This window comes from Trematomus bernacchii, unplaced genomic scaffold, assembly GCF_902827165.1.
Source record: "Trematomus bernacchii unplaced genomic scaffold, fTreBer1.1, whole genome shotgun sequence".
In the NCBI taxonomy this organism is placed as follows: domain Eukaryota; kingdom Metazoa; phylum Chordata; class Actinopteri; order Perciformes; family Nototheniidae; genus Trematomus; species Trematomus bernacchii.
The window spans coordinates 864,639-887,854 of NW_022987685.1; the positions used below are offsets into that span (position 1 = coordinate 864,639).

At 42.4% G+C, this 23,216-nt stretch overlaps 2 protein-coding genes and 1 pseudogene across 5 annotated transcripts; 1 reads left to right on the plus strand and 2 right to left on the minus strand.

Moving 5' to 3' along the window:
* Window positions 1-2,348: 2,348 nt before the first annotated feature.
* LOC117488005 lies at window positions 2,349-2,429 on the minus strand (annotated as a pseudogene).
* Window positions 2,430-4,964: 2,535 nt separating this feature from the next.
* si:cabz01076231.1 (calcium-binding protein 2) lies at window positions 4,965-7,339 on the plus strand. Of its 2 annotated transcripts, none has more exons than XM_034136662.1 (7): window positions 4,965-5,031; window positions 5,375-5,499; window positions 6,323-6,353; window positions 6,497-6,640; window positions 6,727-6,836; window positions 6,954-7,101; window positions 7,243-7,339. In XM_034136662.1, exons 1-7 carry the CDS (start codon window positions 4,965-4,967, stop codon window positions 7,269-7,271), a joined length of 654 nt encoding a protein of 217 aa, XP_033992553.1. In that variant the 3' UTR covers window positions 7,272-7,339. The 2 variants fall into 2 exon arrangements, with proteins under 2 accessions (XP_033992553.1, XP_033992554.1); XM_034136663.1 differs by having other exon boundaries at window positions 4,965-5,022; window positions 5,372-5,499.
* Window positions 7,340-7,636: 297 nt separating this feature from the next.
* Window positions 7,637-22,908, minus strand: tdrd7b (tudor domain containing 7 b). 3 transcript variants are annotated; one of them, XM_034136480.1, is made up of 21 exons: window positions 22,773-22,899; window positions 22,316-22,472; window positions 21,212-21,418; window positions 20,809-20,953; window positions 17,931-18,129; window positions 16,208-16,290; window positions 15,332-15,540; window positions 14,698-15,063; window positions 14,172-14,473; window positions 13,898-14,090; window positions 13,335-13,446; window positions 13,035-13,237; window positions 12,817-12,951; window positions 11,368-11,451; window positions 10,901-11,035; window positions 10,673-10,783; window positions 10,414-10,562; window positions 10,024-10,253; window positions 9,766-9,949; window positions 9,502-9,662; window positions 7,637-9,250 (listed from the first exon to the last, which is right to left on the minus strand). In XM_034136480.1, the coding sequence occupies exons 3-21, from the start codon at window positions 21,416-21,418 to the stop codon at window positions 9,030-9,032; spliced, it is 3,429 nt and encodes a 1,142-aa protein (XP_033992371.1). In that variant the 5' UTR covers window positions 22,316-22,472; window positions 22,773-22,899; the 3' UTR covers window positions 7,637-9,029. The 3 variants fall into 3 exon arrangements, with proteins under 3 accessions (XP_033992371.1, XP_033992369.1, XP_033992370.1); XM_034136478.1 differs by having other exon boundaries at window positions 22,738-22,899; XM_034136479.1 differs by lacking the exon at window positions 22,316-22,472 and having other exon boundaries at window positions 22,738-22,908.
* Window positions 22,909-23,216: the final 308 nt, after the last annotated feature.

Genomic DNA, 23,216 nt, shown 5'->3' on the forward strand with positions numbered 1-23,216 from the left:
CTTGCCTTCCTTTTGCAATAACCTAAGCAGAAGGTCTTAATTCTGTCCTTGGCTACCTCCCACCACTCTAGTATCCCCTGACACAGCGGTTTGAGGCCCAACACTCCCTTAAAAAACAAAGGGAACTGTTGGTTGAAAAACTTTTCCTCCAAAACACTGACATTTAGGCGCCAGTAACCAGGCCCAAAAGTTAGCGCATCCACATCTACTCGAAACAGCAGGCCATCATGGTCAGAAAAGAAAACAGGGATGGTCCTACCTGTGATCAGGTTTAAAGACCTGGAAAAAAACAAATAGTCCAAACGTTTTGCCACGCCTCTTGAGTTACGCCACGTGGGGCTGTCTATGTGTGGCTTGACCCCCTTACCCCCATCTGCCAACCCATATCTAACCATGAGTTGTGAAATATACTGGTCGCTGGCATCCCCTCCCTTCCCCAGCTCAACATTAAAATCACCCCCTATAATTACCTGTCTATTGGTAACAAGGAAAGGCTCCACTAATGAAAACAGATTAGTCCGCTCTGCCGGTGACTGTGGTCCATATACCACAATGACCCGCAGCTTCCTTGTTCCCCAAACAATGTCTGCCCCTATTGCCCTGCCCTGGTCAATAACAAAAACATCCTCCACCCTTATTTCCTTAAAACAAAACAAAATCCCAACCCCCGTAGAGTGAACCCCCCCTACACTCCAAACTGAGTCCCCTTTCGTCCACTCCCTTGAAAACATCCCCACATCCCCCATGTCTCTCAGATGGACCTCTTGCAAAAAAACTATGGCAACATGCAAAGTGCCTAAAAAATCAAAAACAGTCCTTCTTTTAACAGTGTTCCTCATTCCTCTCACATTCAAAGTGAGAACATCAAAATAACGTGTCATGAGGATGAAATGTTAAGCCTTAACAAAGGAAAAATTACCCACTCCATTTTCACGCTGCATAGGGGTCTTCACTGAAACTGTCCATCTGGTCGGCCCATAACACAGGAACCACACTTGAAGAGGTGGAGGGACTCACGCCCCCTTGTGTGTCATCCCCCAAGGGAGGTGGCTGCAGCAGTGGAGCAGCCGGCAGCCCCCGGTCCAGTGGCAAACCAGACTGGAGCCCAACCCCTACAACCCCTGGGTCCTCCCCCACCATCCCTCCACCCAAACCATGGCCATCGTCCGCTTTACCCCTCCCCTGGTCACTGTCCTTCCCTGGCCCCTCCCTCTTCTGCTGCCCATCTCCTTCATCCACCACCGCCACCACCTCTTTGGCCCGCCCCTTCCTCCTCGTCCCCTCTGTCTTTGGCCTTTTACTGTCTCCGACCTGCGAGCAGTCCCCATTGTCTTCTGGAGCCTCTGTTCCGAAAGCCTCCTGTATTTTACGTATCCCAGGCTTGACCCCCAAATCGGCTGCTACAGTTGAGTCCGTATTCCCCGCAGGCCCTCGGCCCACGCTGTCAGACCCCGAGCCGCCGCCCGGTACCCGCTCCACCGCCGCGGCCTCCCCCGTGTCCACCGGAAACATATTCTTCTGGCACTGGATAAGCCCTTCCAGAAGGTCCTCGAACTCCGTTTCCCTCCGGTTGTTGGCCCCGGCTACCTCCGCAAACGTCCTCCTACGCTCAGGACAGCTTCTGTATAGATGGTCGATCCCACTGCAGCCATGGCAGGCCTTGGGCACTGTACAGTCTTTGGCCTCATGTCCTCTTTGGCCACAAAAACGGCAGCTGGCGCCAGCGCACCCTCCCTCAACGTGGCCTGATTGCCTGCACCGCCTGCAGAAAGCTGGCTGACGCGGGTAGAAAAGGTACCCTCGATCTGCTCCAAGGCTGAAGGAGGCAGGCGGGTGCTTGAGGCCGCCAAAACCCTCTGGCTCAGCTTTAAGAAGCACCTGGAACTGCCTTCGACCTGTCCAGATCCCCATGGTGTCCTTGACATGTCTTGCAGCAGTTAGCACTTCCCCATACAGCCTCAAAAAATCAGCCAGCGCTCTGTCAGTCACAAAGGGATTAAACATGTGGACCGTGATTGTCCTGAAATTTGGTCTGTCCAAATTTAAAACCTTGTAGCAGGCCAGCGGCTTTACCATAGCAGCAGCAACACAGTCCTTAGCAACCTTTGTGTATACTTGCTCGTCCTTTAGGGTGACGTCGAAAGCCTTCTCCTGCTGGTTCCATTGTAGGCAGTAGATGACATCAACTTTCAGATGGAGCTGCTCCATGATGACTTTCCTGCAGAACCACGTCCTCGATACGACATCTTCGTCTGCTCCAACTGCCTGGAAGCGCAGTGTGAATCTCAGCCCGACTCTTGGGATCGGCTGTCCGTCATCGGCCCTCCCGGCCATCGCTCCTTTCTCCTCGTGGTTCGAAATGTCCTTCCTGGAAAAAATGATAAGAACAGATACTACACTTGATCTTAGCCAAAAGGCCGAGAAGCGATAACACTGAGCAGTCGGAGGAGAAGAAGTAGTTCTCTGCACAGTCACCCTCACTCAAGCTTTCAAAATATGTTTATGTAAGAACACACATAAACGGGAAAGTAACAATGTACAATTAACACAGTGCAATAGTAAAACGAGCATAAAACGGCAGCAAATGTAATTTTAACAAAGTATGTGGTCGTATTTGAAGCTCTGTAGCGCTTCCTGGTCATGTGACACAATCTAGTCCAATAGAAATGTAAAACCTGAGCCACGTTATTTACTGTCAGAGAGAACGCTGTAACTCATTTTAAACTTATTGAAATGTATTCTGAACTATACTGAAGTATAACTGAAGTCTACCTCATATTATAGGTACCGGCAAGTCCTTTCTAAGTAAAGAAAGTAATTTTTGATCAGTTAACTGCCAGTAAAACAAAAAACGGAACTATAGCACACTCTCGCGGAGAGAGACAAAGATACATCCCTATTGGTCAGACTTAAAATAAATATATATTGCATGTTTTATAACACTAAGCAGCATTTCAAAATGGATAGATGTACAGTAAATGAAACTTTGTTAAGAAATTGAGATTGTGTTGATTGCACTTTTTAAAATGTATATTGGATGACATTTCTTTTTTCATAAGACTATGTATTTAGAATTGTCTATAATTGAACTACTATGTTTGTTATTGCACTACATATTTGTACGTCAAGTAGGACCAAAACCAGAGTTTTCCAGAGTGGTATTCATAAATATGATACAAACTGGTATATTTAAGCAATAGCTCACGACAGGCCGTGGTATATGGCCATGATATCACAGTTAAGGGGCGTGGTTCGGCCCGACGCGAAGCGGAGGGTCGACAACCCAATTTCGACAACCCAACCAACCCAGTTTGCTTTTCAGCCCAACTGTATACTGTTTTTCTCAGACGTGGAGGGATACTGACTTGTTGTGAAAAGTAACTTACAATTCTACCCGTATACGCTCAGTATATCACGGAACAATCAGATTGCTTGATTTGACTTGTCCGTTTTATAATTACTGATGTATCCTAATGAAGGTAACATCGACGACTCGCAGGTGGAGGACTCCAGTGAAAAGTCCCTACTACTAGCCGAAGGTAGCAATTGTGTCGCGCCGCAGCTATGCAAATGAAGTAGCCGGATCTCGTTGTTAAAGGACATACAAATTATCAAACAGTATTGTTTCAAAAAGACGCAACACCTGTAGCTCCATGTTGTTTCTGAAACCTTCTTGGTTGATTTTGGAAACATCCAAAATAAAAAATATAATAGAAGGGCCATCAGCAGACGTAGAAGTAGCGTATATGCAGTAGGATGATCGCGTAAGAAATACTTGCCTGATATCGATAAAACTTGATTGAAGACTGAAACATGGGCCGAGGAAGAACCCATGACATTTTAAGCCTATCCGAATCAAAGGTTAACACTTTTGTTCATTTTCCTCAACATTGCGAGATAAAGTAGGTCCTGGCCTTGATGGAGGTGGACGCGCAACGAGTGCACTTCCGTTTCTACATTTTCTCATCCTCAACTACAGTAGCCTAGTATAGATAGAAGTAGGCCTAGTTAGTCTGGCAGAATACATTGTACACTGGTCGAGGAGATAAGATATAAACATTATTATTTGTACAATATTAAACCTGCTGTCAGTTATATGTGTTTGGTAACTGTCAATACAACTGGGATCATCAATGAAGTCTAAAAAATCTATAATTGTTCAGGATTTATTAAGCTTGGATTAAAGGCATACATTGGCATGAAATGATGTGTGATCAAGTATTATATTTGTTTTTAAAAGGTTCAGTCTGTCTTTTTTTCCTGAATAAGTGCTGAAGTCCTCTCATTGCCTATCTGAAAAGTGAATTTACTAGCCCAGAAAGCACATTCTCACTGCGGAACTAGGAGCAACTTTGCAAGGCTATATAGAGGCCCATCTTAAAACTCAAATAATATTGGGAGCTTATTGTGAGTTGCACGAGTTGAATAAAGACACGTGAAGCTAAGGTTTGAACCAGGAGGAACCTGACCTCTTGAAGGAAAGATCATTCACACTGCTGCTCAGAGATTTGCTTTCTAATCGTTGGCTGCATGTTTAGCAGGTGATCACCGGTTAAGCCTCTGTAATTGAAGGAGGTCGATAGGGGATGGAAAAACAGAACAGGCAGGATAGTATGTGTCTTCCACAACAGTCACAACAGAAGCAGAGCATCAGTCAAGGAGGACAAGAAAGGGTCTACTTGTCTCACCATTTAACACGAAGGTATCAAGGTAAGGAAAGACCAGCAAAATAACTAGCTTCTTATTTGGTATGTTGGAGATTAAAGATTAGGATTGAAACAAAGAAGATACATTCATATTAGAGTATTTTTGTAAACATGATTTCCATCTTCTTGCAAACTTTTGTTCCCCATCCCATAAAAGCGTTTATGAATCTATGAATTAAGCATACACACATGTAACCCATGCATTTAGATTTTTTGAGTGAATGTTACAATTGAATACTGATTCTGTTTATCCACAGCATGTCGAAGGCAGCAGGGAGGACAGCCTCTACAACTTCTGCCGACTCTGTCGCATCAGCTGCATCCGCCGCATCCGCCACATCAGCTACTTCAGCTGCATCAGCTACATCAGCTGCATCAGCTACATCAGTTGCATCAGCTACATCAGCTGCATCAGCTACATCAGCTGTATCAGCTACATCAGCAGCATCAAGGTGAGTTTTACAGACTACCAGTTTTTTTAAGATGCAGCCATGTTTTGCATAGCCCTAATTTAAACAGTATAGTTGACATTCCACCAAATGTATAACATGTTAAGTGGTCTCTCTGATGAGTGGTAAATAATGACTTTTACTCATGTTGTTTCAAATCATTGATATGTAAGTATATGCATTACCCCTTTGCTTTTTATTGTTTGATTTGTCCTTATAGTAGCAAAGATGGTTCTACATCAGGCTCGGTCTCAGGAGTACCCAAGAAATCAAAGAAGTCTAAGAAAACCACAGAGAGCATGATCGTAGTCTACAACTCTGTGCTCAACAGTGTTTTTGGGCCGGTAAGTGAACACTCACATTTTGGAGTTTAAATGTGTATAAATGCAGTATAAATGAAGTATACAAAAGGATAAAATAAGAAAGCTTAGTCTTGGCTGTTAGGGTACCTGACCTTTGTTGGGAACCTGTGATTTGACCTATGCAGCAAGACATATTTAAGTTATACCTTTTTATTTTCAAGCCTACCTTCCACATGTCATATACTTAGACACAATTGTATTGTACAAACGTGTTTAACAGCTGAAAATAAAGCTTTTCCTCACTGATAATTCAAGGCACCTCACACTTTTAATAAAAACATTATCTGAGAAAGCTTGGGGATTACTTAACGATCTATACTTTTTTAGATCTAAGGGCATAGATTGTTTACAAGACAGAGGAGGCTCTTTGCAATTTAAAGGCACTGCATGTCAGAACTCAACAAATTAGAGTCAGAAGTGAGGCGAAAGTCAGGAGTGTGCTTACAGTTTTGTGCCTAATCTTTCTCGAGCTGCTATCTCTAAACCCAGTGCGTCTGCAGTATTAATGGCTCATTAGCAGAGGCTTACTGCCACTCTTCATTAAGGTTATCCAAATGAGGAGCACTGGGTGGATTCAACTTGAAAATATTTACCTTTTCAATCGCACAGAAACCAATTTATCTGCAAATTGTCCTCTATGTCTTCTGTCCCCTTTATTTTGTTCTGACACACATGATCTTAAATCGCATGCTTATGAATTATAAAGTACTTTCAACACATTCAAATCAAGTAATTAAGATACATTGGCAGTATGTACTTTCCTAAAAATACAGAGATTTAAATTTCACTTTTTCTTTTTCTGCAGGAGAGAGAATTGGCTCAGGCTGAGTTGGATGGTAAGTGTCCACGTTATCAATTACAGCCATTATATTTGCAGTTTAAGTAATATCAAAAAGCTTTAAAACCTCCATTATTTCATCTGATAAACCACTGCTAAAGCTATTCTACTCAATTTGTAACACCTGACCTTTCTATTCAGAGTTGCAAGAGGCTTTCAAAGAGTTTGACTATGATCAAGATGGCTACCTGAACTACAAGGATGTGGCTGAATGCATGAGGACTATGGGATACATGCCCACAGAGATGGAGCTGCTGGAGATAGTCCAACAGATCAAGATGAGAAGTGAGCCAAAAACACATCATTTAAAAGAAAATGACAACCTATACATATGCAAACAAAATGGCTCTTAAACCTGCGTCTCTCCACAGTGGGCGGGTTGATGGATTTTGAGGACTTTATTGAGCTGATGGGACCCAGGATGATGGGAGAGACCGCTCACATGCTGGGACTCAAGGAGCTCCAGTCCGCCTTTTTACAGGTGAGTCAACTGAAAACTAGTTTACAGAATTAGATACATTACAACAAATGGAATTGTATTGCAATTGTACTGATAGTTAAAGTAAAAGCAAAGTCACCTTTTCGTTGTTTTTAAAAGTTTGACCTTGATGGAGATGGAAGGATCACCCAGGACGAGATGAAGGAGGCGATTAAGACGATGCTTGGGGAGAAGCTGAAGAAAGGAGAGCTGGAGGAGATCTTAAAGGAGCTGGACATTAACGCAGATGGAACCATCGACTTTGAAGGTGAGAATAAGATGTATTGACCAGTTGTGCGTGTTCTTCTTAATCGTATATTTCATTTCATGCATTTCTGCTAAACATTGTTTTTTTGCGATAACTCAGCACTGACTCAACTTTCTGTTTTGTCTTGTCTCTCCTCTTCAGAGTTTGTGATGATGCTCTCTATTCGCTAGCTGCTACAAGAGAAGGAAGGGATACACTCCTGAATTATTCCATATATAGTTAACATAACTATGAGCCAATATTGCGAGTTTGTCAATGTTTGTAATGTTGGTATAGACATCTACATAATGTGTGCCTCACTCTGTAATAATTGTATGAATGATGGATTGTAAAAGGAGTTGGAAAGATGCTGCGCGACTGCATCAAATGTGGAGCATGCTATTTTGCAGTGTTATAATATGTAAATAAGATTAAATAAGATGTTTTGCTATTTTAATAAAGAAATGTAAATGAGTTTTGAAAATGTTACTTTCAATTAAACAACACAACACTTTTGTAATATACAACATAGCATATCATTAAGAGACGCATCACATTTAAACCTCTCAAACAGACTTTATTCCAAAAACAAGTCTTTGTATTACCTTCAGGTCATTGTCAAACAACAAAATGGAGGTGATAAATGAATAATAACATCTTCTACAGAATATAAGTTAAATTCATGTCACTTGTCAAGTTAATAACAATGCAGCTTTGAGCTTTGTCAGGTTTACTGTCTTTAGAATTTGAAAAAACATGTGCGGAAAGAAAAGTCACATTTCAGACTAAAATCTGGCCTACATTATCTGGTACCCATAGAACCAATAATAAGCAAACGTATCTCCTATTTGAATATCTTAAAGCTTATAACTACTGGTAATTAATTAATTAATCTGCTTCTCATTAAAACAATACATTATAACTATGTTCACGATTAAGAAATATCTGCAACATGCAGTACATGTTACCGGGTAAAATGAAGGTCTCGTTGTCAGATAAAGATCAGAACAGATTATAAAGGATTATACTCAAATCTGTGCTTCAGAGGAGAAGAGATCCATGATCTCAAGTCTCTGTGTGTCAATTTGCTATTCAAATTCCCAAAATCCCAAGGACATTGTCTCCTGCTGTACTTGCATTGCCATGATGCACCTCTACTAAAAACAACTGATACAGTAGACTCTGTGTCAGCATGCATGTGCTAAAATGGAACAACTGAAAAAACTAACAATGTTCATTTAGGCATATACAAAAAATGTATTTGTCATTTAACTTAACTAAACTACCTACTGGTCTTTGTACCGTATGCCTGTCTCCCATAATTAGTCTATTTCTTCTCCTTTTATGGGAATGTTTGCTCTGACTTTTGGAAAACTTTTTCAGAAATACCATCCAAATAGCAGATTCTGTAAACAAATGTATAAGTCCTCCAAGCAAGAGAAGAGTTACTTTGAACTTATTGTGCGCATGTTGCTCCCATTGGCAGGGTTGAGGGGTATTCAGGCATCCCTGGAATGACTCGCACTGAAACTGGATAAACTCAAAGCACTGTTGCTCTGGATAAAGCCCATATCCAGTGGTATATATGTAGTCTCACTTACACAACACTGTGAGGGAATCATAGATAGATTCAGCAATTTCTTTGTGTATGTTTTGAGAATTTTGTGGCCAACATCATGCATAGGTGTATTGTCCAAAGGTCACACTGCAGTCACTCAAAATCACGTCACAACATCCTTCGATGTACATCCTAAAAGAACGCACCTCCCCTTCTTTCTGGCAGTTCCAGTCACTACATTCCATCAAACCTTTCTATCTTCTTGTACCTTCTTCATTTCCCTTGCTTTCCTCTTTCAGTCCCTTTACATGTTAGACTGATAGATAAAGATGGATACGTTTTTATCCATATCTCCCAGTATCTTGCGTGACAGGCTAGATGACCTTTTGATCTACGGCTCGTTGGTCAGCTCATCAGCAAATTCAGCCATGATGTCATGCACCCAGATGTCCTTTTCTTCCTGTGAAGTGTCCACCAGGAAGACCATCAACTTCCTGTCCCACGGGTTAGGGGCTTCCTGCAAGGACTCCAGCTGGGCCACCAGTGGTTTCTTCTCCACGTGGTTCCTGAAAACGATGGAAGCTTCCTCCGACCACTGCCTCGGCTTCAATCCTGCCGGAGAAAAAGTTTGAAGGTATAGCTTACTTTTATTGAAATATTCAAACATACATTTAAGAAGAGCCTGACTTACTATACACTGGATATATTGAGGTTGAGGAGGAGGAGTTAGCTAGCAGTAAAGTAGTAAGAATAGGGCAGTTACTAAAAAAAATGTATTTCTTAAAAACGCGTGATCCTAACTAAAGCTAATGTAACAACCATCTGTCGAGGTGAGGCGAGGTGTGGACGTCCTCTCTACTCACCAGCCAGCTGAGCGGTGATCCCCTGGAACGGCAGCTGTCTGAACTCTTTGATCAGAGGTCTGAGCTGTGTGCAGCTGACCAGCTCATGTTTACCATAGTCCAACTCGTACACAGACACCAAGCCCTTCGTCAGGATCCCCTTCACTAACACACGATGCCAGCTGAGAGGAGAGAGGAGGAAGAGCAGATATGTATATTTAGGCCTGTTACTGAATATCCACTACAGACAAAAAAAGACAGAAGGGAACACAAAGAGTAATTCACCTGTTCTCCACTTTCGCGGCGTATATGTGATTCTTCTCTATGTTGAGGGGTTTCTCCTCAGTCTTGTTGTAGTAGAGAATCATCTCTCCCATCAGCACCACCAGTTTGTACATATCTCTCCAGGGCTGCAGCACAAAGTGGCCCGGATGGCATGCCACCGATACATAGACGTCTAGGTTGTTACCTGAGAAGAAAAAGTGTTCACATGTAAACACTTAATTTTCTAGGGAACAGACAAAAATGCCAATATCTTTTTACCTGCAGGGGGCAGCTCTAGTAATGGTGGGAGATGTTGAGACATAGAGGGTGGGGATGGTGTCTCTGGTTGGCTGCTGGTCGTGTTGCCTCCTGCTCCTCCTCTTGGTCCTAACAGAGCCCTCCTGACTTGAGGCTTGGCTGGGACAGTAGTTGACGTTGGACTCCCGTTGGTGCAGTGACTGTTGCTGGGGGGCTTTGAGGATAACGTGGCTGTGGAGATCTTGGCAGAGCTGTGAAAAGAAACGATCAACCAAGAAATGTAGGGGCAAATTCACATAGAATGGATTGCGCCCCGCTGAAATCACCATGATTTTTCAAGATGATAACTTGCAATGCTATCTACACTGTGCTTTTAATGAATATTTGCTTGATAGTGAGGTGAACAAAGACCTGAGGCTCGTCAGGAACACATCTGGCTTTTGTTTGAACAGGTCGGACTGGGCCATCTGATGGTTGAGGCTGCGGGCCGGGTCATGGAAGTTCTTGTCGGTGAAAAGGTGGACGTAGACGCAGCGCTTGCTTTCATCTACCTTGGCAACCTTGGTGGGAAAGTCAATTGTTAGTGTGGACCATTAGGAAGGAGAAAACAAGAGGCACCGAATGAATGAAGGCCTTACTTATTAATAATATCATAATAGCATTTCATTACCTTCATACTACAGTCTGTGGTGTTGAGCACTTTCTCTCGAAGCCATTGGACAGCATCTGGAGTCCAGGATCCCACACTGACAGCCAGGTCTGCTAGACAGCACTTCACAGCCTAAACACAGGTTGCTGGATGTCATTATCCCAAATATTATGTTGGACTGTAAAACAGTACAACAGAACAAACAAAAGAGACCTCTGTCGTTTCTGTTTCTCACATTTCGATGCTCACCTGTGGGGGGATGGCCATGAGGTCACGGAGGAACAGAGGAGGGATCTCTCTCAGCTCAAACACCTCTACAGAAGCCTGGACGCCCACATCAATGAACATGATGTCCAGCACTCTGCTGCCGTGCAGGTTGGTGATCTGAAGACAGAAACAGACAGTTAAAGAAAACAACCCACTGACTTTTAAATAGACTTTTACTGCTAAAATGTAAGGAACATATCCCCTCTTTTCAAGCAATGGATAAAATACTTTCTACATCATTTGACATTAAAGAAAATAACTTTTCAACAAGAGGCTTTGCTCAGAAGTGTTATGCTATATGACTAACAGCGCAGTATTTTGCATCTCTTCCATCTCTGCTCTCAGGGTAATTACATCTGCCTCTATTGTAAAATTGTGATTTATTTGTGTCAGGCCAACATTAAATCATATGTGTCTTTGTTCATCTATTCAGAGTCTTTGCTTCTTACCTCTATGCGGGACCATTTTCCTTTGTAGCGAGCCAGACATCCTTTCCCACAGAAGGGTCTGGATACCAGGAACTCTGATGTTACCTTGAACATCAAGAAGAAAATAACATTAGATTTGTGTTAAATCTTTTGGTACTCCCTTTTAGATTGGTGAGGTGAGTATTTGTGACTGCTGCTTTACGACTTCAATGAGAATAATACTTTCAAAGCTCTCACAAACATTTCACAGGTCCACCCAATCTGCTGCAGGTGTACACTGCAATGACATCAAAGATTAGGACTTTAGATCTGGAAAGAGGTTGTCTAGGTTTTAAGAAATTAAAGTGGAATCAATTAAGAAGTAGTTAATCATATCTTCATTTTACTCCAACAGTTGTATAATAGCACCAAAGTTACCAATACTAGGGGAGATATCCTAACAAATAAATAATATACATTTTCCCGGCCCACTACCAACGCAAACTCGGCAAAGCATTACCGAGTTGAACTTAAAGCGTTAGAGGACAGCAGTGGCACATCTAGAAAAAGCATCAGCTCCACCGTGCTGCTAACAGATTAAGTGGCTTGGCAAGATTATCAACCTAATCTCAATCTGTCCACAACAGAAGGAAGCAACACATCTACAAAAGACTTTCAGGATGACCGAATCCTTGTCTCCTTGTGTTTACTTCCTGTGGATATGGCACCTTACCAAACATCTTGGAATGAAACATGAACAGTTCGACTTCTTTTTAACAGACACATGAGCACATGGCTAAATATGATCAATGTTATAGTAATTATAGATTGATAAATACATAAGGATTCACATTTCTTTAGACCCAAGCAGTTAGGAATCTGAAAATAGTATTCAAACCATCGCTCAGTTTAGTACACTACACATTATTAACATGAACTGCCTTCTTCCATTTTACTTAGGTTGAGTTCAACTGGAGTTATTGTGCTTTGTATGGGACTACTTTTTGCGGTGTATTACTACATATTTGGTGCTCAAATTAACAGCAAGACAATAAATGTCTCATTAAGTCAAAATAAACAAACCTGCCCATGTTTACTGTATCACTGTAATAACCTACAACTTTTTTATGCATATGCTTTTACTACAGTCCTGTTTACATTTCAGTTAATTCAATGTTGAAATTGTCTTCAAAAATGTGTATTATTTCATTTACATTTATATATGTTAGCCCTGTATTGTAACTTGCACAATTGTATGTTTTACATTCTCATGTTGCTTAAAAAATGGTTTTCTTAGATGTAATGAGCTTTGTTAAAGGGGAACCTGGGATCCAAGATTTGTATTGTAAAGAATGCTAGTGTAGTTATTGCATGTATAATAACAAAGAACTGAAATCTGAATAGTGTTTTTGGTGAACATTGCGAGTCTATGGCACATTTGCAACTGAACAAAGAATAAACATTTCAAACCAGACATGAAATGTTCTTCACCTGTGAGTGGAAGTATGTCTCTATGTTCTCCAGTATCTCATTCAGCTTAGCAAGGCCTCTGGAGGGCAGCTGACAGTAGACGGTCCCATCTGAGCAGACGCTTCTGACAGTCACGTTCATATAAGCGCTGTTCACCTGCGAAGAGCCAGTGATAAGTGTTTATTGTGCTGCACATCACACACTAACCCAACTACGTGCTAAAACAAACCCTCCTGTACCTGTAACGGGCTGGTGAGCGTCTTGTCGTGCAGGGCTTTCATGCAGGCAGCGTTGATGTTGACATCATCCTCCTGCGACGTGTCGTACAGGACTACAAGAGGGATCTGTCCTCTCTCCAGAATCTCAGCCAATAGGATTTTTCCACTTGCCATCGTCTCAAACTTCTTCAGCACAGAGGGCTCCTGACAGAATGGCTCTAGGCCTGGTCACACACAAACACACCGGATTTAACTAGAGCTCAATAATGAGTGTGAGAGACACGCACGATAAAGAAAAAAGTGTTTCCAATTCAGACTCACCTGCCAGTTTACATTTGGTCGCCTGAAATGGCAGTTTGAAAAACTTTTCATTCAGCTCAAACACTTTGGTTTTACTGATCACCTCCGAGAAGCCATGATCCACATAGTGCACCTACAGAGCCAAAGACAAAGACCACAGAGAGACAGTTGACATTTCCTCACATCTTAAGATCACACAGCCCATCTGAAAACCTTACCGATGTCTTTAAGGAATAGTTAACCCCACAAAAGGAACATTTCATTATAAATTAATCACTCAAGTGTAATTGATACCGAAAAATCCTCGACGAAAACTTTGTTTGCATGCCTCCATGGTGAACAGAAAACGAAGCGAAGAAAGTCTAAAAGGTAAAACACATGCTGACGCAAGGTTTGTGTTGTTTTAAGCATACTTCTAAATAAATAAGACTTAACACGGGTTACGGAGAGTTTGGTAACGGATGTATTGATGTATTAGTTTTGCAGCCAAAATGTACTTCCAGTCATCAAGTCTTTCTTTTCTTATTTTTGTTTCAGCCGGGCGATGCCAGAAACCTTTTATTTGTATTTAGTTGACTTCTCACCTTGACCTTGTCAGCCATGACATCACAGACTTGCGCTCTCAGAATCTCATCCTCCTCCTCGGCTCTAACAGCAACAAGTTGTCCAGAGGATGGAGACGTCAAAGGAGTCGGACTGCTTTTGGTCAGGCGGTAAAACTCCCTCATTTCATCTTCCATGGACTCCTGGGCTTGGGAGTACCCCTCACCAATGTACCTGAGAGAGGAGAAAGACAGTGAGAGATGTATGAACGGTCAGGTCTTACAGGAACTTCAAACATTAATTTATCCTACCTACCTGAGTATGACTCCGTTGGTGTTGGTGGCCTCCACCACTAGTACAGAGGGGTACTCCTCTTTGGGGATGTGCAGAGAAGGCACCGCGTGGTTACTGAGCCTCCTCCCCAACTCCTGCCTCACCCTCAGCTCCTCCTCACTGGCCGAGGAGTTCCTCCTGTTGCAGTTCTCATCCTCTCCTCCTCCACCGCTGCTCTCCTTGTACAAGATGGCCCTCTTTGGGTTGTCAGGCATCGGGTAGTCGATGGTGCAGATGTCAGAGAGGAGGTGAAGGTTGTCCAGGACATGTCCGGGCAGTTTGATCTAGTAAAGAAATAGAAAATATATGTGTAAAGTTAAATAAAATATGCAGGTATGGGAGAAATACTCAGGTCATGTACTTAAGTAAAAGTAGAAGTACCAGAGTGTTGGAATACTTTGTCTGATTTATAGTGGGTTAAAATTACAAAGTTACAAAAAATTGGTCCCTCAAAATTGTACATAATTACAGTCCTTGAGTAAATCTAGTGTTACAAACTTTTACTGACTTTGTAGGTGTCCTGGAGGAGCTTGGGCAGCGCGTGGGCCCACAAGCCGTTGGGGTACTTCCCCAGCAGTTCCTCCAGTTTCAACTTCAGATCGGGGCTGAGGGTGGCAGGGGAGGAGGGGGGGCTGGGGGACGAGGAGGACGATGGTGAGGTCTGAGGAGAGCGAGAACCCGAGCGAGTCAGATGGTTGCTGGGGGGTCTCCGCTGGGAGGGGGACTGCACCGGTTTGTCTGTAACGTTTGAAGTCCGGACAGGGGCTGAGGTAGAGTTTGGGTTAAGGATGGGTGGAGGGGAGGGTGTGGGGGTCTTGTCCTTGGCAGGGTAGAGTAGCAGCTCTGATGGGTTGCTGCTGCAGGTTTTCTCTACCTAGGAAAACAAATGGAAAGGATTTATTGAAAAAACATTTTGCAGGCAATACATTTTTTTTTAGGATTGGTATTAACTTGACAAGAGTGAGTTTGAAGACCTCTGCCAAGCACCAAAATGTATCTTTGGAACATATGTTTCTGTTACTGATGTAATGCTGCCTTCCATTCGCACTGTATTATCTGTTTTATCACAAAGTTATTGAATTTGAAAAGGAAATTGCTTCTTATAATATGAAATATTGCTGTAGTAACATAGGACTGCGTACAGTGCATATGTGTGTCCAGGTCTCCAGGTCTTTGATGGCCTCAGTGGGCATGTCCTGTTTATACAGCTCTCTGTAGATCTGAGGCAGCTTGGACACCCAGAAGCCGTTACTGTACTTCCCCAGGATCTCTCTGATGCGGCCCTGGACCTGCTGAGGGTTGTAGGGCTTTCCTTTCCCCGAGCCGAGGTTCTCATTTAGATTCAATGGTGCTGCAAAAAAGACAGAAGAAAATACATATAAACACGGATGCAATTACTCTATTGATCTTCCTGCCTGTGATACATGTGGATGCATCGTATGCTTAGGTCTTGCATACTTTCTAATTAGGGTTGTTTCTTTACATACAGTAAGCACAGGCTCTTAAACCAGTCAGTGTCAACATGTTAAACACTCTTCTGGCAGGAGTGGTCAGAAGTAAACATTTGAAATGGCTGGAGCTTTCAAACATGTGTGCCTTGAAGGTGCAGATTATTACATTCCAGCGCGTTCCCCCGGGCTATGAAGACCTTCTTCAAATGGGAAACATGACAACTAACACATTCTTAGTTAAGTAAAGAGTAGAGAGGCTGACAGATGACATAAACGTGGGAGCTGAAATAACCTGAAAGCTTTAAAGCTCCGAGAACTAAATAAAATACGGTTGTAGTTTGTTTGCTTTACACATAACAAAATGATAGAGTTCCTAAATAGACCCGATTGATACCCAGAAAAAGATAGCACAGCATGACACTGGTAAACTGTCCTTTACTTAGTCTCAAATGTACTTTGGTAATGCTTGGGAGCAACTGGCCTGACTCGGAATTGTCTGAAGTTCTACATGTATTGCTACAAAAAAATGTATATTTAGAGCATTAAAAAGCAGCCTGTCCTACTTACGACCGGTCAGTTGGGGGTTTCTGGAAAGGTGAGCATGCACCTCCTTCTGAAACCGAGACGAGAGGGTCAACCTCTTCTCTGACCTGGACATAAGAGAACAGAACAAGGAGGAATGTTACCTAGGTGATTCAACTTTTTTTGAACAATTAAAAGCTACAACATTTTCCATCCATCGTTGTTTAAAAATCACTTCTGACTTCAGTTTGAAGGCCTGACTATGTTCTGCACGTCTGATCATTAATCTCATCAGACTAAGCATAGTTATGTTCTTCTATCGTCCGGCAGTGGCTCAGTCAGTAGGGGCTTGGACTGGGAGCTGTAGGGTCGCCGGTTCAAGTCCCCGACCAGACCTAAAATATGGAGTGTGGACTGCTACTTGGAGAGGTCCCAGTTCACCTCCTGCCCTGCCGTGGTGCCCTTGAGCAAGGCACCGGACACCCCCCTTCCCCCCTCACTCCCATTGCTCCCCGGGCGCTGTACAATAGCTGCCCACTGCTCCTAGTACTAGACTCCTGGTACTAGGATGGGTTAAATGCAGAGACCAAATGTCACTGTGTGTGCTATGTGCTCTGCATGTGTGACCATCCCTCCATATTCTTCTTTCTATCCTCTGATAACATCTCAAAGTTTGACAAGATAACTATTAGTTAAAGAAAGAGTCTGTTTTGGCTTATCCTCAGTATCAGAACCATTGATCAACAGCGAGTCGTGAGATACAGCAAACTCGACACTGCATTGAACTAGATGCTGTTACTCAGACCCAGCCAGTGACAAACTGAGAATGTACCGGAAGATTTCTACATTGTGTTAAATAGCCATCTGTTTATAAACACATGGCTGAACTGCTGAAGTTACTACATAACTAAACTAAGGTCCAAAAGGCGTTTCATAAGTGAGAAATATTGTATGTTTTCGCCCCGAGTTCATCCTCTGTCCCTTCTACACTATTCCACCAGCTTTCATGAATGTTTTAATTTTAAGTAAAGTATTTTAAAACTGTAATTCTTCATTGGGCATTGATGACTAAATCCTTGTACATGCATCCCATGGTTCACTTGCAGGGACACCCACATAGACACACATATAATGATAACGCTGGCCTGACAGCAAACTGTCAAATAGAAGCTCTGGAGGGACACAGAGAGATGTGCTGATTCACTCTGTGTCGGTTTAAAAGCGCTAATCTACTAGAGAATAGGGGATTATAAAGGGCTCACCCCCCCATGCACTGGTCTCGTGTCCCCTGCCAGCTCACCATGCTTCTCACCCTGCCGCCCCATTGTGCTGCGGAGGGTCAGCGGCATACTGTACACCCACGGTCACACTGACAGAGGACTGATGTCAGATGTTTTCACAGTGGTTAGATGAACAGAGCCGTGGAAGTGAGGGCCAGTCAATGAGCTGCATTCATCTAGATTCATTGTTTAAGCAATGCAGATAGATAATATCTCGCAATGCTTCTGGCTTCTTCGATAGGATCAGGTTTTTCACTTCATCCAGGTTAATGACAGCAGGACTCTGAAGCCAAACGTATTGATTTTAGAAAAGGAAAATAGATTCAGGACATTAACCAGTAAAGGGGGATAAAAAATGTTGTGAATCCGTTTACTTGAATTTCCAAAGCAATGTGAACGCTTGGTTGGTGAATGAAACGTTGAAGTGTGCTGTGAAATCTATCTCTTTCCAAATGGTTACACATCTTCTAACCATCCCGCTCACTCACTTCTCTGCAGGTGGGTTCACCTTCTTGTTGGGTGGGTTCAGATTGGACATCTTGTTTGGATGTGCCCCAGTCTTCCCCTCTGATTGGCCATCTCTCATGTCTCTTGCCTGTCTGTCTCCATGTCCCGCCCCTCGACCTCCGCCTCGACCCCCGCCTCGCCCGCGATGGTTTGGTTGCCTCAGAGAGGTTTGAGGTTTCGCTGCATACAGAAAGACAAAGCAACAAGAGAAGTAAGGACTTAAAGCACACACACACTGACTCAGCTGAATCTGATCCTGAGACAGGGTGTGTGTGTGTGTGTGTGTGTGTGTGTGTGTGTGTGTGTGTGTGTGTGTGTGTGTGTGTGTGTGTGTGTGTGTGTGTGTGTGTGTGTGTGTGTGTGTGTCAGTAGGGCACAGAGTTATAGATACAAATATATATTAAGGCCAAATAGACCTGATGAGCAACATTCTAACTCTAATCATTGAGCCTGCAATCAACAATAGCACAATATCACGAATGTTCTTAAATGTGTCTGTGTATATGAAATATATTTGATAAAAAATAGATATTTTCACACTGCTTGTGCACATATATTTGGGTATTTGGAGTGCCTACCAACCCATGAATTGTGGAATGTGTTGTGTTCAGTAAAATGCTCTGAATTCAGAGTGCAGTGATCCGAACACTAGCACCTCAACACAATGTTGTTAAAGCATGACACCACATCGCTGGGAAGTGACATCACCATGTGTTGAGCATAACCCTTAGTCATCTCCACTCCCACGCCCCCTCATCTTTTTCAGTTCTTCCTCCTATTGTCTCTTTAATTTATCTTCATCTGTGTCTTCTATTCTCTCTGAGTGAATATGCTACCTGTATACTATGTGCTATAGGAAGATAATCAATCAATCAGAAAATGAAGGAGAGTCGTTCACGTTACAGAAACTGGACAGTCACACACGCAGATAAATCCACATGCAAACACAGGCAATGAAGAGCACACTCATTCAGAGCAGACGCGGCGTCACCTCACCAGCGTGGACACACAGTCCCTGGTGTGTCTCTGCCTGAATATCAATATCCTGGTGAGGATGTGGAGGAGAGAATGAGAGACACAGATGAAGAGGTTGATCTGTGAAGCAGAAGCTCTTCGCTTGCAGCTGAGTCTCAGCAGCTATAGGCTGCGTTAGCCTCAAATCTCAACACCCGACTCTCTTTCTCTCTTCCCTTCTCTCTGACTCCCCCCTCCCTTCTGCTTTTTTTCTTCTCCAACATTCTTCTCTCCTCCCTCTCATCCCTGCTCTACCACCTCCCCAATTACTCCTCTGACTCTCTAGGAATATTTTGCAGACTCACAGTCTAGCAGAGGCGTATACATTGAAAAGACGTTTCTGTGCATGCGTCTATGTGTGTCTGTGAATGTGCTGAGGTTTTTTCTTGCATGTTTGCATATGACAGTTATGGTATATGAATGTGTCATTAACAAATACAGTTTAAAAAAAGATGAATAAGGTTATTAAGTATAAGTATAAGTATAAGTATAAGAATAAGTATTGTATGTGGTCATACAGTAATAGTGCTTTTGAACAGATATCTTTGTTCACATATTAACCGGATACACCTGCTTGAATGTGTGTGTTTAATATTCTTGGTGCCTGAAGAGCTGCATTTCCCCACAGAGCAACAGTTCAAATAGGCCAGGCATTCATCCCCAAACTTAGAAAATGTCAAGAAAAGGAGTAGTTGGATTTAGAGGATGAAGCTTACTTGGCTGATTTAACTTGGTCAGTCTAATATTTGCTGTACAAACACATATATACAAAGTATAAATAAATATGCTCTTCCATCATCAATATGCAGGAAGGACTTTAAAGAGCAAAGATAGGCAGATATTTTGTATACAACAATCACTTATGGACTTATAGGAAGTCATGAGGAATATTGTGTCACACAGCATGCAGTGTATATCAGTGCTGATATGAATCCAAAGTTCTCTTTGGCATGTTGTCAAACCGGTTTTTAATCATGCAGCCAGGCAGTTACTCATTTGCATCTGAATAACATTCAAGTCTTTTATAAACATGTATGGTTCTATTTCAGTGTTATACACAAGAGTTCAACACACACATTCTTGCACGCATGCATGCACAAGGCACCCAACACCAGTTTCCTTGGAGTGCAGCTTAGAGCAGCAAGAGCATATTTATTTGCACTTCTTATATTAAAAATACATGTTGCATGTGTCAACTTCAGCCTGTTACAATTTTTTGCAAATCAGAACATCTAAGAAGAAATTCTACAAGTTTTGAAATATTAGGCCCCTTCTTGGATTGAGGGACAGACAACATTACTATATGAGTTTTCAGTGATTCTTAGAAAACCAAATTAAGTCCACATTTAGGGGCGAGTTTAAGATACACACTATACAGCAGACCTTGCATGTAAATTCAGCTACTGGAACAACCTTCAATCCAAAACCTAAGTGATTTAAAGGCACCTTGTGACTTAGTAAGGATCTGTGTAATTGTAAAGAACTAAATGTGTGTTTTCCAGAAGAGGCTGTTAAAGGGCAAAGTGCTATGTGAATCTTGTGAAACTGTATTCCTGTTGAATACTGTAATGGTTAAGCCATTAGACACTAAACCATCGCCTTGCCAATATGTTTTCTCTCCAACATCCACAAAGGGCAACTTGTAATGTGTTGAAAACCCTGCATAAGTTGATTTAACTCGGACTTAATGTGAGACGAGTGACTAGCCCAAAGCTTTCCATGCTAAAAAAAATTCAATAACAACAACAATATACATACATATTGGATCGATCATTATTTGTAAAATCAGTTAAATAAAATTGACTATGTAGCTATTTTATGCTTGCTAGTGCTCCAAAATCTTACCATTGAGTACGAGCGGGGCCGCCGGTTTGACCCTCATCTGGGTGTTGACCAGGTGGGGTCGGCCTGTCTTCTTCGAGCTGCGCTGACGAGCCACCAGTTTAGCGATGTGGGCCGTCTCTTTTGTTCCTGACGCAAAACATAAAATCTGCAGGAAAGAGAGGAGTAGATAGATATTAATTGGAGATACATCACAAGGTAGAAAAAGGAATAACCTCATATTAACCCCCAGGTTAATATGAGGTTAACCTGGGGGTTAATCTTATCCAAATTATGCACACTGTATTTGGATACATTGTGCTATGAAGAAATATGCTTATGTAAAGAATAATCTTATTTAATTATTGCTAAGCATGTGTACACATCTATCTTTAATCATCAACAATCCTGCAGCAGCCACACACACCTCTCCAGAGCGGCCGCGCTCTGTGCGGACCACGGAGGGCATGCTGGATAGCAGTGCATCCAGGTGGTTGTGTCCCATCAGTTTGTGCGGTATCTGCTCCCCGGTCAGCTCTTTGTACTCGGACTGCAGACGTGACAGTGACACTCCTCCTCTGTTGGCCTGGAGGACGGCCCGCAGCATCTTCTTCACCAGCTCCACGTCAGCCATCTGAAAAATAATTAAATACATTTGTAAGCAAATAAACAAAATGTTGTATATTAGTTGAAAATGTAATCATCTTCACACCTGGCATCTAAATAATTTAGTACAACAAATCAACTGCAATTTCGGGAAAAATCTATTTAACATCAACTGGATATTGTGCTTATTGATATGTAGTGTGTTTCATTTTTTATTAGTGGTTATTATCAATTATCTGCTGGTAATCAGCTTGGCTGCAGGCAAACCAAACCACCCAAAAGATGAATTTACAAAACCCTTTTGGGACAAACCTGAGTCAATTAAAGCTTTGAGAAAAGTGTAATAACAGCTACATCTCAATATCTTGATATGATAAAAGAAGCTTGAGGCTTGAGTTCTGGATGAAGAGACACACCCTCAACAAACAGCCTCATATTTATGCAAAGGGTTTGCCCAGTACAATAATGTAGTGGCCAACCTTTTGACGCAGTTTTAGTCGTCCAGAAATAATTTGGAATGGAAATTAATCACTTCAGGAGAGTAGTCTATCTCACCAACTTTGCATTGAGTGTTTAGAAAGACGCCCTTGTTTCAGTCGGGACCCTTTCTGTGTTAAAGCTATACCTTGAATTGAAGAATTCAGAAAACTAAGTTATTTTAATGGTAGGCATCTATGAACAAAAAAGTTTGTACTTTACTGGAAACAACTGAAATATACATGTCGGATTCGCGATAGTGGTTAAAAAGACATTTCCCAGCAATAGATTAGTTTCGGCCACTTGTTGATTTTGTTGCAGCGCAGGCAGCGGATGGGACAGGGAAACTACGAATGACGTAACTCGTCACACTCCTGTGCTCCACACCCTATGGGAACTGAAACTATTTGGATAAAGTTGCCCTGTCTTATTTATTTTCTGTACAAACCTTTAATTAAAATAGTCGTGATTTATTGAATGAAACCGGCAGAGAGTACCACCAGACATCGCATGTAGTCAGTTCAGGGGACGATACTGAGCATAACATCGAGTTAAATCCTCCTGCCACCTCCGGGACAGCGGCTCGTTAAGTTACCTGAGGGATGCTAGCACAACAACGGAACACATAAATGTTGCCTTCATAATAAAACTACAAAGACTCACCAAGTTTATTTTACCTCGCATAGTGGTCACACAAGTTTTAACTTTGAAAGTCACTACAGGAAGTACGGGCTTGTGTCCTAGCTAGCTTGACAGCTTTAGAGCCATCCTAGCCGGTAGTACAGAAAGAGGCTAAATAAATACCCGACAACTTTGCCTGTGTGTTATAAAAGTAATGTAAATTAGGATAAAAGCTACATAAACCTCTACCTTGCTCTAAAGAGACGGAGAAGTGAAGTGCGGACCTGTTCCAGTCGCTGTCAGGGCTGTCACCACCACAGGGCTGCGGCCGAAGAAGCACTCTCCCCGGGGTGTCTGCTCTCTGCCAGCCGGTCCGGGGACAGCCTCTCCTCCGCCTCCCGATTGGTCGGCTGTGCACGGGGTTCTGGCTAATTACACGTCGATATATTCTATGCAGCACAGCATAGAGGGTACATCTCCCACACAACACAACACGACCATCCAGCAGCAGAGAGAAGCAGATCCTCACATCTGAGAAGCTGGAACTATAGAATGAGTAACTGATAGAAATAAAAGTCTGAAAGGATTAATGGTTTATCAAAGTAGATAGGGATTGTTGTCATGTCAATACACACATACAACATTATTCGTAACCATTCTATATTTAATGTTTCAATCAAATAATGTATGTATTTTTAGTTTTGTATTTAGTGTTATATTTTTGACAA

Coding starts and splice junctions, on each gene's coding strand:
- si:cabz01076231.1 (XM_034136662.1), top strand. CDS start 4,965: ATGTCGAAGGCAGCAGGGAGGACAGCCTCTACAACTTCTGCCGACTCT. Junction 6,354..6,496: donor GGCTCAGGCTGAGTTGGATG/GTAAGTGTCCAC, acceptor CTTTCTATTCAG/AGTTGCAAGAGGCTTTCAAA. Junction 7,102..7,242: donor TGGAACCATCGACTTTGAAG/GTGAGAATAAGA, acceptor TCTCCTCTTCAG/AGTTTGTGATGATGCTCTCT.
- tdrd7b (XM_034136479.1), bottom strand. CDS start 21,418: ATGGCTGACGTGGAGCTGGTGAAGAAGATGCTGCGGGCCGTCCTCCAG. Junction 20,954..21,211: donor AGCGCGGCCGCTCTGGAGAG/GTGTGTGTGGCT, acceptor TCTTTCCTGCAG/ATTTTATGTTTTGCGTCAGG. Junction 14,091..14,171: donor ACCAACGGAGTCATACTCAG/GTAGGTAGGATA, acceptor CTCCTCTCTCAG/GTACATTGGTGAGGGGTACT.